This window comes from Pinus tabuliformis, chromosome 2_1 (assembly GCF_031772625.1).
Source record: "Pinus tabuliformis cultivar Carrire ecotype Pingquan chromosome 2_1, CPIR1, whole genome shotgun sequence".
NCBI classification, from domain to species: Eukaryota; Viridiplantae; Streptophyta; class Pinopsida; order Pinales; family Pinaceae; genus Pinus; species Pinus tabuliformis.
The window spans coordinates 677,587,827-677,606,099 of record NC_142299.1 but is presented as its reverse complement, the minus strand read 5'-3'; the positions used below and the strand labels follow the sequence as shown (position 1 = coordinate 677,606,099).

The 18,273-nt window shown below is 35.5% G+C and overlaps 2 protein-coding genes across 2 annotated transcripts; one reads left to right on the top strand and one right to left on the bottom strand.

The window, feature by feature from the left end:
- Positions 1-2,418: 2,418 nt before the first annotated feature.
- Positions 2,419-3,926, bottom strand: LOC149202418 (uncharacterized). Its single transcript, XM_089399980.1, has 2 exons — positions 3,698-3,926; positions 2,419-3,594 (listed from the first exon to the last, which is right to left on the bottom strand). The coding sequence occupies exons 1-2, from the start codon at positions 3,882-3,884 to the stop codon at positions 2,684-2,686; spliced, it is 1,098 nt and encodes a 365-aa protein (XP_089256106.1). The 5' UTR covers positions 3,885-3,926; the 3' UTR covers positions 2,419-2,683.
- A 557-nt stretch (positions 3,927-4,483) lies between these two features.
- Positions 4,484-5,946, top strand: LOC149202417 (uncharacterized). Its single transcript, XM_089399979.1, has 2 exons — positions 4,484-4,698; positions 4,802-5,946. Exons 1-2 carry the CDS (start codon positions 4,512-4,514, stop codon positions 5,722-5,724), a joined length of 1,110 nt encoding a protein of 369 aa, XP_089256105.1. The 5' UTR covers positions 4,484-4,511; the 3' UTR covers positions 5,725-5,946.
- The last annotated feature ends 12,327 nt before the right edge of the window (positions 5,947-18,273 follow it).

The window sequence follows — 18,273 nt, the reverse complement described above, 5'->3', positions numbered from 1 at the left end:
TCGGTATTCTTATTATTCAAGGGAGATTTACAAAAGCCAAATCACAACCATACATTATCCAACCATTCAACCCACTCTTCATTTTTTTTATGTTTTTCATATTGCCTCTATAGACTTACATGGATAAATAGAAACCTCTCAGAATTTTTCTAAATCCAACTTTTTACATAAAACAAAAAAGATTCCTTTATATGTTTTTCGGAAAACTTAGAATAGGAAAAATAAACTAAGCCAAAGGAACCAATCTTGCCTATTATCCCAAAAATATAGGGAAAGAGTTGGCAACTTCTAACATGTATTATATAATCATGTCATGATTTTTTTTTTTTGGTAATAGTTTCATTCTATTTTAACAATATTAGGTATATGACATTTTATAATTATTAATATAGATTTATTTAACTATGGATCTACCAAGTGTTGATAGGAATCAAATATTTTGATATGTAAATTTTTTCTAGGTATAAAATTTGAAAGAAAAATTACACCTAACAAAATTTAAAACACAACATGTGTAACTTTTCATTATTTAAATTGCATTTTTGAATGCATAAATGAATACAATGCCTTAAAAGTGCCTTCAACACTTGTGTATACTACACTACTCAAACCTACAATTTTAATAAAGTTTTACTATATTTTAGTGAAAAATGACTAAATTATATACCTAAAAATAATGCAGATGAAAAATTATAAAAGTATTGCAAATATTTTAATATATTTTTTGTAATTTCTTTATATAATATAGAGATATATGAATAGTTGAAATTGAAATTATGTTATTTAATATAGAGATTAAAATATATTATTTATGGCTCTTAGTGAAAGTGATTTTTTTAGTGAGTTGTAATATTAATAACATCTTACTAAATGTTAATATGTACCAAATATCTACATTCATTTCTATTTTTTGAGTCGAATTTAGATGTTGTAAACATTTTGACACAATCAAATTACATAAAAATAAAAATGAAAAAATAAACTAAATTAGAAAAATAAAATAAAATATAAAAATTAATGATGATGATGATGATGATGGTTAACGTCCAGTGAGACCAATTTTTGGTTTATCGGACCTAAAGAAACAAATTATTTAGTTTGATTTAATATTTTATTCATATGCTGAAAAAGCTTGGAGAGAAGCCTCCCGAGCTCACTATAATTTATCAATAAAACATTTAGACGTAAATTAAATTAAATTAAATTAAATATTACAATTATAATTAATAATAAAATTAGTCTATATTCATTTTAATATATAGTGAGAAGAATAAAATCTCTTGAAATGCAATTTCTATATTCATTTTAATATATAGTGAGAAGAATAAAATCTCTTGAAATGCAATTTCTTTTAGAGTGAAAAGTAATTATATCCTTGACCACTCTTGATTAATGTGGAATAATAATAAATCTAAAGTAATATTATAACCAATATTATTTCTTTAATTTAAAATAAATTTTATTTTTATTTTCAAAAAATAATATCAATTCAAGATTGAGATGGACAAAATCATACCTAATCTTCATGCAAGATAGATAATCTTTTATTAAACAAAATTCCGGATTATTATAAAATATATTCAATATTTTAGCCACCATTAAAATATAATTGATCGGAGAGTAATTTCTGCACGGTTTTTACGAAAGGTCATTCTGAATAAGTTATTATTTATCTCAGAAAGTTATCATTTTGGGATCCATATTACTAAGAAGTACGTGGGTTATGTACTCGTTCCTTGTTAATGAAATTGACCCTAAGCATTTTTTACTTTCTTAATATTTTGGCTTTTTAATTTTCTTTTATGGACGGTCAAATATGGTTATTGCGTTTATTCATTGTGAATTTAAAAATGAAAAAGTAACATAAATTAAATAAATGGTTTATAATTATAGTTATAATTCTGAATTCAAATTAATAGAGAGAAAATTAAAATTGGAAAATGTATATTTTATAAATTTTAAAAAATTGAAAAGAAAAGATTAATTTTTGAATTGTTTAAAGTGTTATAGACAACTCCTCTACTTCTCTGGGATGATTTAAAAGCGAAAGTGTAAACATAAAATTTGATAATAAAAATAATAAATTTTCAAAACTAGAGCGTAAAGTAATGAATAAGGTCCTCTATATAGAATTCGAATCGTTTCTTAAACCAAAAAAAAAATATGTTTTAAAGTCTGGATCATTAAACAAATTCATATCAGTCCCGTAATATTAAGGCCCTCTAGACGTTAATTCATCTAATTGTCCCATCTAAATTTATTCAAAAATAACCAGATTGAAATTAGCAAACTAATTTTGTTTATTTGAGATTGTACAATGAAAATGAATCCAGCTAAACAAACTAACCCTTAAGATATTTTGCAATTAGCGCACCAAAATTTAAGCCATAGAAAATCTGTAGCTCAATTGCATTTAGTCGTCTTTAATCCTGCAAATGCGCATCCATTACACGGAAACCATAGTTATAGTATATACCATCATTTTATTGCCAAACACAAAAATGATCGCTCCTACAGATTCATATTCAACTACAATCTGTGAAAGGCTTAGAGGCCAACGGTCCGCTGAAACCAGACCTTTATCAGCGATATGACAAACAAATAACGAGGAATGTATAAGCACCATCCAACAATACAAAAAATATCAAAGAATACTGGGGAAACCTGAAAATCAAGCGCTATTCTAGTGACTAGGAGGCGGCGGAGTCAGAAACGGGATCGGCGGGAATTGGAAGTTTGGAATTTGTGGAATAGGAGAGCCCGGAATGGTCGGTTTTGGAAATGGAGGGAAAGTCAACTGAGGTAGAAGAGGAGTTTTGGGTAGAGGGGGTACACTCAACTGAGGCAGCGGAGCGATTTTTGGGAGAGGGGGAGCACTCGGCAATGGAGACGTTTTGGGTAGAGGAGGTGCGCTTAACTGGGGGAGCGGAGAGATTTTGGGTAGAGAAGGAGCACTTGGCAATGGAGACATTTTGGGGAGAGGAGGTACACTGAACTGCGGTAGCGGAGAGATTCTGGGGAGAGGAGGAGCAGCTGGCAATGGAGACATTTTGGGGAGAGGAGGCACGCTGAACTGAGGCAGCGGAGAGATTTTGGGGAGAGGAGGAGCACTTGGCAATGGAGACATTTTGGGGAGAGGAGGAATTGTAAACTTAGGAAGAGGGGGAACACTCGGAAGGCTAGCAGGTGGAAGTTGAGGCAATGAAGGGATTGTGGGCGTCTGTTGGCCAGCTTTCGAAGAGTGATCAACATCCTCTGCCATTGCCCGACCATGGATCATTGACAACAAATCTTCGGAATAACAGGATGGAGGCACAGTTTCATGCCGGTAGCTAAACAAGCCTGCACTGTACGTGACAACTCCATTGGAAGCCGACTGTAGACTGAGCTTTGATGGTGCAGACATTCTGGGAATGTTGCAGGAGTCGTAAGGGCTGTTGCGAGGCTTCACCCAACAATTATTCAATTGATCAGCAGATTGAAAAATGTCGGAGGGGAGCTCCACCCTGAATTCTCCATTTTCGTCCGTTTTTCCGGGAAAGGATATGCTCATCATCTTCCTGTTAAGCTCGCATTCCACAGCTATCGAAGCCCCTGTTCATTCATCAAAAGGTGAAAGGAACTATGCATGATGAGTATATTTACGATCATTTCGTATTAAAAATAAAAGGAATATTAGAATGACATAACATGATACCAGATATAACGTAGCCATTTTCAGAAAGCCTGTCCTCGAGGCATGTGTCACAGAATACTTTGCCCACAACCACGATAGATGAGGCCTTCCCTTGGCTTGCATAAGTAGTCGCACCAGCCAAGGACAAGTAGGTTAAGAGAAAACCTACAACAGTAATTGATGTTACAGGAATTTCAATGGACGCCATGATACTCGAAGATACTCGATATGTGCTCAACTATGTTGTTTCTCCAGGTGGTGTGGGTTATATATAGTGGCATATTGGGCTCCGCATTTTCATTGCTTGTTCAACTGTGCATGTAAAATTGATACGAGAACAGTTGGGCAGTACATATCTAATTTCCTATTTATTGGTTGATTACACCAAACCCATCTGCAGGTAGTGTCGTACACCACGCATTTTCGAAAGGACAAGCCGTCGTTAATGGGCAAACGGCCAAATTTCGTTACACAATGAAGCTTGGACCGGGCAACGTGGAAATAGAATTAAATTTACAATATTATAATGATGGGAACACCCAAATTGAAAATTTGGTCTTGCTTCGAAATGAGGACACGAATATACAACGCGTAATATCATGTCATTTTCTGTACTCTGCAGAAAGCCATGTAAAACTATATGACTATTTGGCTGGGTTGGTAATCAACCAATAAATAGGAAATTAGGTATGTACTGCCCAACTGTTCTAGTATCAATTTTAAATGGACTGTTGAACGACCAATGCGAATGCGGAGCCCAATATGCCACTATATATAACCCACACCTCCTGGAGAAACAACATAGTTGAGCACATATCGAGTATCTTCAAGTATCATGGCGTCCATTGAAATTCCTGCAACATCAATTACTGTTCTAGCTTTCCTCTTGAGCTACTTGACTTTGGCTGGTGCGACTACTTTTGCAAGCCAAGGGAAGGCCTCATCGATCTTGGTTGTGGGCAAAGTGTTCTGTGATACATGCCTCGACGACAGGCTTTCTGAAAATGGCTACGTTATATCTGGTATCATGTTATGTCATTCTAATATTCCTTTTATTTTTTATACTAAATGATCGTAAATATACTCATCATGCATGGTTCCTTTCACCTTTTGATGAACGAACAGGAGCTTCTATAGCTGTGGAATGTGAGCTTAACAGGAAGACGATGACCATATCCTTTCTGGGAAAAACGGACGAAAATGGAGAATTCAGGGTGGAGCTACCCTCCGACATTTTTCAGTCTACTGATCAACTGAATAACTGTTGGGCGAGGCCTCGAAACAGCCCTTACGACTCGTGCAACATTCCCAGAATATCTGCACCATCAAAGCTCAGTCTATTGTCGGCTTCCAATGGAGTTATGACGTACATTGCAGGCTCGTTTAGCTACCGGCATGAAACTGTGCCTCCATCCTGTTATTCCGAAGATTTGTTGTCAATGATCCATGGTCGGGCAATGGCTGAGGATGTTGATCAGTCTTCGAAAGCAGGCCAACAGACGCCCACAATCCCTTCGTTGCCACCTGCTACCCTTCCGAGTGTTCCTCCTCTTCCCAAGTTCACTATTCCTCCACTGCCCAGTGTTCCACCTCTCCCCAAAACTCCTCCGCTGCCAAGTATTCCTCCTCTCCCCAAAACTCCTCCGCTGCCAAGTATTCCTCCTCTCCCCAAAATGTCTCCGTTGCCAAGTGCTCCTCCTCTCCCCAAAATCTCTCCGCTGCCTCAGTTCAGCGTGCCTCCTCTCCCCAAAATCTCTCCGCTCCCGCAGTTCAGTGCTCCTCCTCTACCAAAAATCTCTCCGCTCCCGCAGTTGAGCGTACCTCCTCTACCCAAAACGTCTCCATTGCCGAGTGCTCCCCCTCTCCCAAAAATCGCTCCGCTCCCACAGTTGAGCGTACCTCCTCTCCCGAAAACTCCTCCTCTACCTCAGTTGAGTTTCCCTCCATTTCCAAAACCGACCATTCCGGGCTCTCCTCCTATTCCACAAATTCCAAACTTCCAATTCCCGCCGATCCCTTTTCTGACTCCGCCGCCTCCTAGTCACTAGAATAGCGCTTGATTTTCAGGTTTCCCCAGTATTCTTTGATATTATTTGTATTGTTAGATGGTGCTTATACATTCCTCGTTATTTGTTTATGTCATATCGATGATAAAGGTATGGTTTCAGCCGACCGTTGGCCTCTAAGCCTTTCACAGATTGTAGTTGAATATGAATTTGTAGGAGCGATCATTTTTGTGTTTGGCAATAAAATGATGGTATATACTATAACTATGGTTTCTGTGTAATGGATGCGCATTTGCAACGTTGAATTCATCCTGGAGGTGAATGTTGCAACAAATTCGTATTTATATTTATAGTGCTTACTAATTGATTATATGGAGAATCATACTTATTTACATTATGCAGAAGGATTAAAGACAATTAAATGCAACTGAGCTACAGATTTTCTATGACTTAATTTGTTTTAAATTACAATAAAAATCTAAACTAGGTCAACGGAATATATATATATATAAAGGGAGAATAGTTACCAATTCAGCCGAATTGTAGAAAAGAAATAAAGAAATTCGGTGATTGGGTTGACCAATAAATAAATAAATCTAAAATTTACCATAGAGATTACCACGTGTCTGTTCACGGTGAATCGGTGAATATTGGTGCGGGATTTAGTTACATAATGGTATAAGGGTTAGTTTGTTGAGCTGGTTTCATTTTCAATGCATAACCTCAATTTTTTTTTGTTAATTTTAATCTCGTTATTGTTGAATAAATTTAGATGATGTTAATTTCAATCCGGTTAGTGTTGAATAAATTTAGACAGATAATCGGATGAATTAGTGTTATCTAAATTAAAATGAATTTGTTTAAGGATGTAGATTTATATGAATCTATTCAATATTTAAAATATTTTTTTTGTGTGTAGGGATGATTCAAAATCTATCTTTAATATGGAGAGATCTCATTCATTACTTTACACTTCAGTTTTGAAAATTTGTTATTTATATTATCAATTTATATTTTTATATTTTTTCTTTTTATATTATTTATATTGATGATGGTGATGGTGGTTACCGTTCACTGAGACCAAATTGGTCTATTGGACCTATAATTTTGTTTGGCTCCTCGTCTTTCCTGGTGAGATTGGTGTTGTAGCTTTCTTTTTTTTCTCTACAGTCTTCCAACTTTCTTTATCTTGCATCTCCTGTTAGGATATTCCGACACATAGGAAATAGTTAAGTACAACTTGGTCTAGTATAGAGTTACGTATAGAGTTAGGTAAAATGTGTTTCTTTACCGTTGTACATTTTGTAACTTACAATCCGACGGTCACGATATGTAGTGATCCGCCGGTTCATTCTCTCCTCAGTATTACTGACACTTGATCCGTGGCTTGACACCCGATTGGTCCATGAATTCTATTTAAAGCGCATGGAGGGTCATTTGTAGGGTAATCCGTGCATGAGAGAAACATATGTAAATTTTCATTTTTTTATTAATAAATTGCCTGAAGTGGACGTGTTGGCTCAGGCCGTGGACTGTTTCCCTCTTTGAGGGTTTTAACCATGTCAAAATACTGGTGTATTGATCTGTGATCTGGTTGTGAGCGGTGTCCTTTTGGTGTTCTGTCTGAGGAACTTACCCTGTAAATTCCTACATGGTATCAGAGCTATTTGAGGGCCGCGTCTGTTGGTGATCCAAATCTGAAGCTGGTAGAACTGCATCTGACTGTCGTTTCCTAGATCTGCTATTTCTGACTGCTTTCGAGCCGAGAGGACTGCTCTGTTGTGTTAGGAGCATCTGTTCCAGTGAGGAACCCCTTTCGTTTCACGCGAAAAGGTTTCCGGTAGCCCTAGCTGCGTCATTTTTAAGATCTGGAGGTATACAGTGTTTATTTGCAGTTTACTGTTATTTTCTCTCTGTTTATTTCAGTTTCGGTTTATTTAGCTTTTTTTATTACCGGATCTATACCTTTCATTTCTGCGTATGCTCTTTGCCCTGCGACTCTGTGCGATCTGGGCAAATCAGAAACAGAAAGGAATGATTTTTCTCATGCGTATGCTCTTTTCCTTGCGCCTTAGGGTGATCTCGGAAAATCAGAAACATTGAGGAAAATATTTAGTTTCCGGCCAAAGCTAACTTTGACCCGCAAGGTTCATTATTTGAAAATATTTAGTTTTTCGGCTAAAGCTAACTTCGAGCCATAAGGTTCGTTTTATTTGCATGTCCGTGTTGGGTTTTGTGTTTTTTGTTTTGTAGGGAAAAAGAGCTTTCTCAAAGCAAGCACGCAACTCAAAGCCCCCCCCCCCTCTCTCTCTCTCCCTCTCTCTCAAATTTTTTGTATAGATCAATTGGTTCAAAGCTATTTTAAGAGAGTAGAGGTCTTGGGTTCAAGTCTCCATTTTGTGGGGGCAGACTTTTTCATTTCCGCACATTCCCGCACTTCGTCGGCAACTTCAACAACTTTTTTTTCAAAAAGCCATGACTTTTTCATCCGGAAGCCATTTTCAGAGCCGTTTTTTTTAAACCAGCCTAATTTTTCGAGATCTATCCATTGGAATACTTATTTTCAGCATCTTTAGCTTCAGTTTCCATTGAAATGGAAAGTCAATACCAAGTTACCCTTGACAGCACCAACTACTTCCAATGGTTGGCTTACATTGAGGATTTACTTAGAAGTAAAGGTCTCTACAGAATAGCCTCAGGCCAAGAAAAGAAACCGAAGGATGAAGATAAGGCTGCTAAATGGGAAAATAGGCAAGATCAAGCACGTGGATTGATAGGGATGTCTATTTCTCCAGATCTTAGATTCCATATTGCAGAAATTGATACTCCTGATGAAGCAATGAAACAAATCAATAAAGTTTTTGGGATTAAAAATGAAATTAGAGCCCATCAACTTGAAAATGAGTTGCTTACATTGGACCCTAATAATTTTTCTTGCATTGAAGATTTCTTGTCCAAGTTCAAAACCCTTAGATATCTTTTGGAAGGTGTTAAAGTTAAGAAAGAAGATAGTAACCTTATATATTCCATTCTTACAAAGTTGGGACCAGCCTACTCTGTGTTTGTTTCCACCTTCCATTCTACAAGAGAAGCCTTCATTTCTCAAGGAACAGACTACAAGCCCCCTTCCTTTGACTCTTTTTGTGATTCTTTAATAAGAGAACAAGAAAAACTCTTACACCTTGGTCTTCTTAATCTTGGAAACTCTTCCAAGAAAGCGTTAGCTGCCCAGCAGCAACCAAATTCAAAGAATCCTAAGAAGTCATATCCTAAAAGGAATGGTCCTAAACCAAACAAGGGTCCTAAGCAATTTCAGCCCCAAAATGAAAAATCATTTCAACAAAATGATAAGACAAATAAAAACAAAGGGAAGAAGACTGATAGACATTGCAATTTTTGTAATCGAGATGGCCACTTAGAATCAAAATGCTTTAAGAAGATGGAAGCCTTGGAAGCAGCAATGAAGAAGCATAACATCCATTTGGGGCAATCTTCAACTTCAACTTCATCTTCAGGAATGGCACTTTCTGCATGTGGTTGTCAAGCATCTCGGTCTGGCTATGCATTAAATGTATTTTCTTCTTCTCATTCTCATGAGTGGCTCATTGATTCTGGAGCTTCTTATCACATGGTCAAAAACAAAGCCATGTTTTCTTCTTTAAATGATTGTAACACCAAAAATATATATGTTGGTGATGATAGATCTCTTAGTGTTGTAGGGACTGGAACTGTTCATCTAGACAATGGTCAGTTTAATGATGTATTATGTGTTCCAACCTTATGCTGCAACCTTCTATCTGTATATCAGATAACTCATTCAGGTGAAAGTAAAATCGTTGAATTTTCACCTCATGATGTTGTAATCAAGGACTTAAGAGATCCTAAACAGATTTTGGCTACTGGCATTGCTGATGATTCTACAAGGTTGTATAAGTTTCACAACTTTGGGTCATCAAATCTTCCCTCAGTATTTGTTGCTCATAACGATGAAGTGAGCAAACTTTGGCATGAGCGATTTGGTCACTTAAACTATCGCTCCCTTCAGCATCTATGTAAAGAAAATATGGTGACATGTCTTCCTATGGTATCTTGCAGAGATGGTGTTTGTTCCGGATGTGTACTCGGAAAACATCATCGGGACAGTTTTGAAAAACGTGCCTCTTGGCACGCCTCAGCCCCTTTACAGCTTGTGCATAGTGATTTATGTGGTCCACTTCCAGTTGTGTCATTCTCTGGCTGCAAGTATTTCTTAACTTTCATTGATGATTTCTCCAGACGCACTTGGGTATACTTCTTAAAACTCAAGAGTGAAGTATTTAACACTTTTTTGGCCTTCAAGGCCTTTGTTGAAAAACAATCTGGACATCAAATTCTTAAGTTAAGATCTGATAATGGCGGAGAATATGTTAAAAACACATTCATCAACTATTGCATTGAGAATGGAATTCAAATGCAACATACTGTTCCATATACTCCACAACAAAATGGTGTAGCTGAAAGGAAGAATCGCACCTTAAAGGAAATGGCTAATTGTATGCTACAATCTAAAGGACTTGGTCTTAGTTTTTGGGCAGAAGCAATTAACTGTGCAAATTACATAATAAATCGCACTCCTACTAAGGCTTTAAAGAATATCACTCCAGAAGAAGCATGGAGCTCAATCAAACCAGATGTAAGTCACTTTCGTGTTTTTGGAAGTGAAGCGTGGGCCCATATTCTAGATGAAAAGCATAAAGCTTTAGAACCTAAGAGTGAAAAATGTACTTTTGTTGGATATTCTGAAGATGTCAAAGGCTATAGACTTATTCCATTTAAGTCCAAAAATGTTATCATTAGAAGAGATGTAAAATTTGATGAAAATATATCGGCCTGTGAGCCTAGTCCGGCGGTTGTGCCACCTCTCCCTATCTCTTCTACTTTTGCAAACATTTCCTCTTCAGATGATGAAAGTGAGGATGACAATCCTCCCCCACCATCTCAGGATCTTCCTTCAGCTCCTCAGCTTCCAAAATGGGTTCGTGCTACTCGAGATGCAGCAGGTGATCTTGCCGGTGATCCTACAGATCAGCGACGTACACGTTCTCAGTTCGAGAGAGCCTCTTCTTTACTGGCTCAAGCTCCAGTAAATTATGATCCTGACACCTTTGTAGAAGTTTCAGGCCATCTAGATTGGGAAGCAGCTATGAATGAAGAATATCATTCATTGTTGGCAAATGATACATGGGATCTTGTTCCTCTACCAAAGGGACGAAAACTTGTTAGATGCAAATGGGTTTACAGAACCAAGTATGGACCAGATGGGAAAGTTGATAAACATAAAGCTCGTCTTGTTGCTAAGGGTTTTTCACAGGTTGAAGGCATTGACTACACTGAAACCTTCTCCCCTGTTGCCAAAATGAACTCTATCCGCCTTGTTCTTTCCCTTGCTGCCTCTTTCAAATGGGAAGTCCATCAGATGGATGTTAAATCTGCCTTCTTGCATGGGGACTTGCATGAAGAAATCTATATGGAACAACCCATTGGCTTCATACAAACAGACTCCAGCCTTGTATGTCGACTTAAGAAATCCCTTTATGGTCTCAAGCAAGCTCCTCGGGCTTGGTATGCCAAAATGGATAGCTTTCTTTTAGAATCTGGCTTTTCTAGGTGTCATTCTGACAATACTGTCTACACCAAGAAAGTGGGCAACTCTCTTATCATTCTTGTTCTTTATGTTGATGATCTTATCCTTACTGGTAGTGATCCCAACCTTATAAACCATGTGAAGTCTAGCCTTAAAAGGAAATTTGAAATGACAGACTTAGGACACTTACACTATTTTCTCGGTCTTCAAGTCTTGCAATCCAAGGAGGGTATTTCCCTTTCCCAGTCCAAGTATGCTTGTGATATTCTACGTCATTTTCACATGGAAGACTGTAAGCCAGCCCCTTCTCCCTTTCAGTCTGGAGTCAAACTTTCAGTCACTTGTACTTCTCCTGAAGTTGATGCTACCTTATACCGTCAATTTGTAGGAAAACTTTTGTATCTAACCCATACTCGTCCTGACCTTTCCTTTGCTGTTGGCCTTGTTGCTCGGTTCATGCAAAACCCCTGTGAAAGTCATTGGAAAGCAGCTAAAAGAATACTTCGTTATGTTCGAGGTACAATTCAGTTTGGGATTCATTACAATTCCGAAGCATCTCCTCTATTAGTTGGTTTCACTGATTCCGATTGGGCTGGTGACCCTGATGATCGGAAGTCTACTGCCAGTTATGTGGTCACTCTTGGTTCAGGACCTATTACATGGGCTTGCAAGAAACAAGGTGCCATTTCACTTTCATCAGCAGAAGCAGAGTATCGTGGTGCCGTAGAAGCTAGTAAGGAAGCCTTGTGGCTTCGTCAGATCCTATCAGAGTTTGGCTTTGAGCAACAACATCCAACTACACTTTGGTGTGATAATCAAAGTGCCATTCAGCTATGCAAAGATCCAGTCCAACATCAACACAACAAACACATTGAAATGCACATGCACTTCATCAGAAAGTTCATTCATGACCATGTTGTTGAAGTGCAATATTGTTCAACAGATGATCAAGTTGCAGACATCTTCACAAAGGCTCTCACAGAGGCGAAGTTCACTAAACTTCGATTTATGGTTGGAGTTCAGGAAGTTGCCACTAAGGGGGGGATAGGCTCTAGTGCCTCCTTCCTTCTCCTATTGTGTCATATTTGTAAATCCTTCAATCCTATCCCAAGTTGTTCTTAAGGGGGGATGTTAGGATATTCCGACACATAGGAAATAGTTAAGTACAACTTGGTCTAGTATAGAGTTAGGTATAGAGTTAGGTAAAGTGTGTTTCTTTACCGTTGTACATTTTGTAACTTACAATCCGACGGTCACGACATGTAGTGATCCGACGTTTCATTCTCTCCTCGGTATTACCGACACTTGATACGTGGCTTGAAACCCGATTGGTCCATGAATTCTATTTAAAGCTCATGGAGGGTCATTTGTAGGGTAATCCGTGCATGAGAGAAACATATGTAAATTTTCTTTGTTTTATTAATAAATTGCCTGAAGTGGCCGCGTTGGCTCAGGCCGTGGACTGTTTCCCTCTTTGATGGTTTTAACCACGTCAAAATACTGGTGTATTGATCTGCGATCTGGTTGTGAGCGGTCTCCTTTTGGTGTTCTGTCTGAGGAACTTACCCTGTAAATTCCTACATCTCCTTCATCTCTTCTGATTCTTGGGACATTGGTGTCTTAGCTTCACGATCTATTGTGTTCATCCTTTTGAAGATAGTCGGAGAAGAAGTTTGGTCTATAAGATCTGAATTTCCATTAAATGTAGATTTATTTTGTCCGATATTCGAACTCTCATAACTTGAGGGGTTGTCGAGTTCACTCTTTTGTTGTTGGGCGGGGCTTTCCCCCTGCTTGTCTTGAGAGTTGTTTATTTCTTGCCCGATTTCTTATGATATTCTTCTTTCATGACAGCGTAGTGTTCCTTTTGTGCTCCTTCCCACCATGTAGATCTGTGGTGATTTTTTCTTGTAGAATTTTTCTGGGAGGCTTTTGGGCAATTTTTTGCTAGGTGGCCTGTCTCAAAGCATTTCTTATGATATTCTTCTTTGATGACAGCCTAGTGTTCCTTTTGTGCTCCTTCCCACCATGTAGATCTGTGGTGATTTTTTCTTGTAGAATTTTTCTGGGAGGCTTTTGCGCAATTTTTTGCTAGGGGGCCTGTCCCAAAGCAGGGCCGACATCTGAAGAGGACACTTTCATAATCGAGTTTCTAGTTCCACACATATTCTTTACTTGTTAGGTGTATTTCAGCTGGAAATCCGATGCTGAAGTCCATTTCCACACAAATGTCTGCATAGGTGGTTCTTGCATATTGCTCTGTCTCTAGGCACCTACAATAAAATTTCTCAATTGCATTTCCAATGGCTTTTAGGGAAGAGAAATTCCAAAAATGCAAGGATAGGTTTGGCAAGGGATCGAATGATGGGCTCTATGGCCTCATGAATAACCCTGATTATTAATAAGTTTGATATATTTATTTCTCATTATTTTTAAATCATTTAAAAAAAATATTATCTATAATACTTTAATGTTAAAAAATTCATAATTTATTTTATTTTAAATAATTTTTTAATTCATAAAATATATTTCTCAATTTTATTTTTTTCTTTATTAATCCAGATTCAAATTTCATAACTATAATTAAAAACTATTTATTTAATTTATATTATTTTTCGTTATTAAATTTACGATGAATAAATACATCAGATTCACACTTCATAAATTTAATTATAAACCATTTATTTAATTTATACTACTTTTTCATTATTAAATTCACGATTAATAAATATAACCATCATGTTTGATAGTCCATTAAAAAAAAATTAAAAAGCCAAAATATTAAGAAAATAAAAAATACTTAGCGTCAATTTCAATAACAAGAACGGGTACCTAACCCACGTACTTTTAAGTAGCCTAGATCCCCAAAATATAACTTTGGGGATAAATAATAACTTATTCACAATGAAATTTCATCTTTCATAAAAACCCTGCAGAGATTATTTTTCGATCAATTATATTGTAATTTATATTAAAGATGGTTAAAATATTTGAATATATTTTATAATAAATGGAGTAAAGTTTTTTGGTAAAAATTATATGAGAGAAATTCTTGGTAGATATGTTTCGATTTGGCTGACGCGTTTAGAACCAATAAGTGTGGTTCATCATCAAAACGAGATGAAGAGACAAACCATGACAAAGGGTTAAATAGAGAGCAGACCATGACAAAAGTTTAAATAGAGAGCAATGTAGAAACATAATTTCTGAACAATAATATTTAATTATGATATCAATTTATTAATATATTAAAAACAAATATTATTAAGTAATGATTATATTAAACAACTAGTTTTTGAAAATTAATGTTTAAATAATGATATTAGTTTATTAATTTATTAAAAATTATTAATAAGTAATGGGATAGTTTTTGAACAATAATATTTAAATTCATTTATTAAAAAAAATCAAACTCTAAACAAGGAGAGAAGTAAAAAATTATAAAAAAATGCAAAATCATTTAATAAATAAAATAAATAATAGAAAAATAAATAAAATAAAACAAAAAATACACCAATCAAAAGAAATTTATATATAAATAAAAATAAATATATATATATATATATATACAAAGAAAACCAGTCAATAAATAAAACAGGTTAACAATAAAATATGGGGCTCAGACCCATTAAACAAATAACAAAAATACTAAAAGAAGTTGAGAACAAAAAAGATGATAAAATACATTAAAAAAACATGAACGATCAAGAAAATAAATTCTAATGAAGAATAAATCAACAACAAATATTATAAAAAGGATGTCAATACCTACATAGATAAACAAACAAACAAAATAAATCCCAAAAAGAAGCCTAAAAAACTAGGAGAACATGACACGACCCAACTTCTACTAATATTCCAACCATCATCTCTATTTAAATTATTGGGCATTTTTTCAATTTCTAGGACCTCCCTCAACTTACAATGATGGAAATGACTAACCCTAACAACAAATTGGGCCTCTTCAATGTAGATGTGATGCTTAGATTTATCTGCATTCTCTACCAAAGTAGAGGAGCGGGTCCTTCCAATGTTGATGTCAGCAGCATGCTCACGAATCATTTGATTAATCGAGCAACCAGTCTCACCAATGTATGGAGTCCCACAAGAGTATGGGATAACGTAAACACCCTTCATATTCTTACAGTCCACTGGGTCTTTTACATATCTAAGGGAGCTCCAGATGGTATTTAAAGGCCTAAAGGTTGAAACCACCTTATGCTTCCTTAGGATCCACGCAATCTTGTCAGTGGTCCCTTGGATAAAAGGAAGATGAACACCAGAAAATCGATCTTTGGAATATTTCTTAGCACTAGGACCTTTTTCAACTCTGAGGAAAGCCTTAGTACATTATTGTTTAGTATACCCATTATTAAAGAAAAAACTTGGGAGATGTGCTTTCTCTTCATTGAGATGGTTGTCATCAGAAACCCTTAAAGCTCTAGTCGCTTGGGGGATGAGAACACCAAGCTTTTGAGTTGGGAAATGATGAGAATTAGTGAAGATATTGTTCCGTATGAGTTTTCTTATGAAATACCTGATGAGAAAAAGAGCCATCATCATTCCTTGAGAGGAGGACGTTAAGGAAGGGCAGACTACCATTACATTCAAATTCCATGGTGAACATTACGGAACTAGATTGATTGTTAAGATGAGGGAAAAACAGTTCCAACTCTTTTTTACCATGGGACCAGATGATACAAGTGTCATCCACAAACCTCTTCCACATCTTAGGTAGAATATGAGAAGAATCTAATGCCTTTGATTCAAAATCCTCCATGAATAGATTAGCTACCACAGGGGAAAGGGGGCAACCCATGGCGACACTGCAAGTTTGCACATAGAATTCCTCATCAAATGAAAAGAAAGTAGAAGTAAGATAAATACCAACTAAATAAGCCGTATCAAGATCCGTGATGTGCTTGATGACTTCGATGGACTCGTTTATAGGGATATTAGTGTAGAGGGAGACCACATCGAAGCTCACAAGCTTGTAACCTGGATCAAGCTTGAAATTCTTTAAAACTCATTAACAAACGATGTAGAGCCCTTGACAAAGGATTTTGTATGGCCAACAAGGGGCTTAAGCTTCTAGGCTAAATATTTAGCAAGAAGATAAGTTGGTCCTCCTATCATGTTGATAATGGGTCTCAAAGGAGCCCCTTCCTTATGGATCTTTGGCAGACCATAGATTCTGGGGGTAAGAGGGAAACTTTTAATAAGCTTATAACTGAACAAGTTGATCGAGCTACTAGCCTTTATAGCAAGAGCCACGCTTTTGGAAATCTTCTTCAGGGGATCCTTGTTGAGTTTCCTATCGCTCCTGCTATTTTGGAGGTGGTCCAACATCTTCCGACGATAATCATCTTTATCAAGAATAACCACAACATCACTTTTGTCGGTTTTGAGAACAACAATAGTCTTATTATTGTTTGACAATATGAGAGAATCAAACTCAGGTTTATTGATGTTGTTCTTGGGGGGCTTTGCCTTTCTAAGGAAAACTACATAATCTTGACGAATGATATCTTTAGTGATGTTTGGTAAGTCTCTAATACCATATTCAATGTCACAAACGATATCATCGACCGAGATCTTTCTAGGAGCAAGAGAAAAATTTAAACCTTTCTCTAAAAGACTAGAGATAGGGGGGATCAAAAGAAAAGTTAGAGAGATTGACAACCCTATTACTAAAAGAGGAAAGAAAATTAGAACAACCAATATTATCCAAACCTAGAGCCTTACTACCAATCCTATTATTATTACAATTATCAAAATTGAAAACAGAGTCATTAACCTCATTATTATTATTATTATTATTAAGCCCAATGATATTATTATTATTATTATATCCAAACATAAAGTATTATTATTGTTCCTAATATTATTATTCTTATCGAAAGTGAAAATACAATCACTATTATTATTATTACTATTAAACCAATTATTGTTATTATTATTATTATTCAATTCAATATGATGAACCACACAACACATCGACCAAAAATTTCTCTTATATGATTTCTGCGGAAAGACTTTTCTAAATTCATTAAAAATATTTTATAATAATCAAGAATTTGGTTTAAAAAAAGAATATCTATTTTGTATGAGGATTATGTGTGATTCTGTGCAAAAATAAAAATAAAATGTACTTTAAATTAAGTAAATAATATTGGTTCTATTAACATTTTAGAGCTATCTTAACTCTACATCTACTAGAAGGATCAAATCACTTTTCACTCTAAAAGAGGTATGCATCTCAAGGGATTTGATCCATCTCAATGCTTGGTAGATCCGGAGCTAAGATGAATCTAAACTAGTTTTATTATTAACTATAATTAATTATAATTATATTTTTTTATTTATTTTATCTCAAAATGTTTTTTATAAGTATCATTATTAATTTTATATTTTTAATTTATATTTATTTTTAAGTAGTTTGATCTAGTCAAAATGTTCACAAGATAGAACACTATCACGTCTAGGCTAAATAGCACATGTGGACACAAAAAATAGAAATGACTATAAATTTTAAAATATAAAATTATTTTATTAAAAATTTAAAAATTATAGAATTAAAAAAAATTTTAAAAAAAAGTCTATAAAGTATAATCAAATATTTTAAAATCTATATATTATCATAAAATTAACTAAAATTTCAACATTTTAATTACATATCAATTCACTATACCCAATTCAAACTTCTTAGATATAAGATAAATTAGGAATTGCACCACATGTTGCAAAGGAAATGCTCTACCATGATAGCATAGGAAACAATATCATAGAAGAAAGAAGTAAAAATTTTATGAAATTTTATATCTTTGCTGGCATTTTTTTTCTAATCATATGTTATGTTTCAAGGATATTCAAATGAGGCTAATATTCCAGAATATGTTCAAAATGAAGAAAATGCACAACACCTTAACTACAAATGATTTATGAAAATGCTCTTCATTAAAATTCAA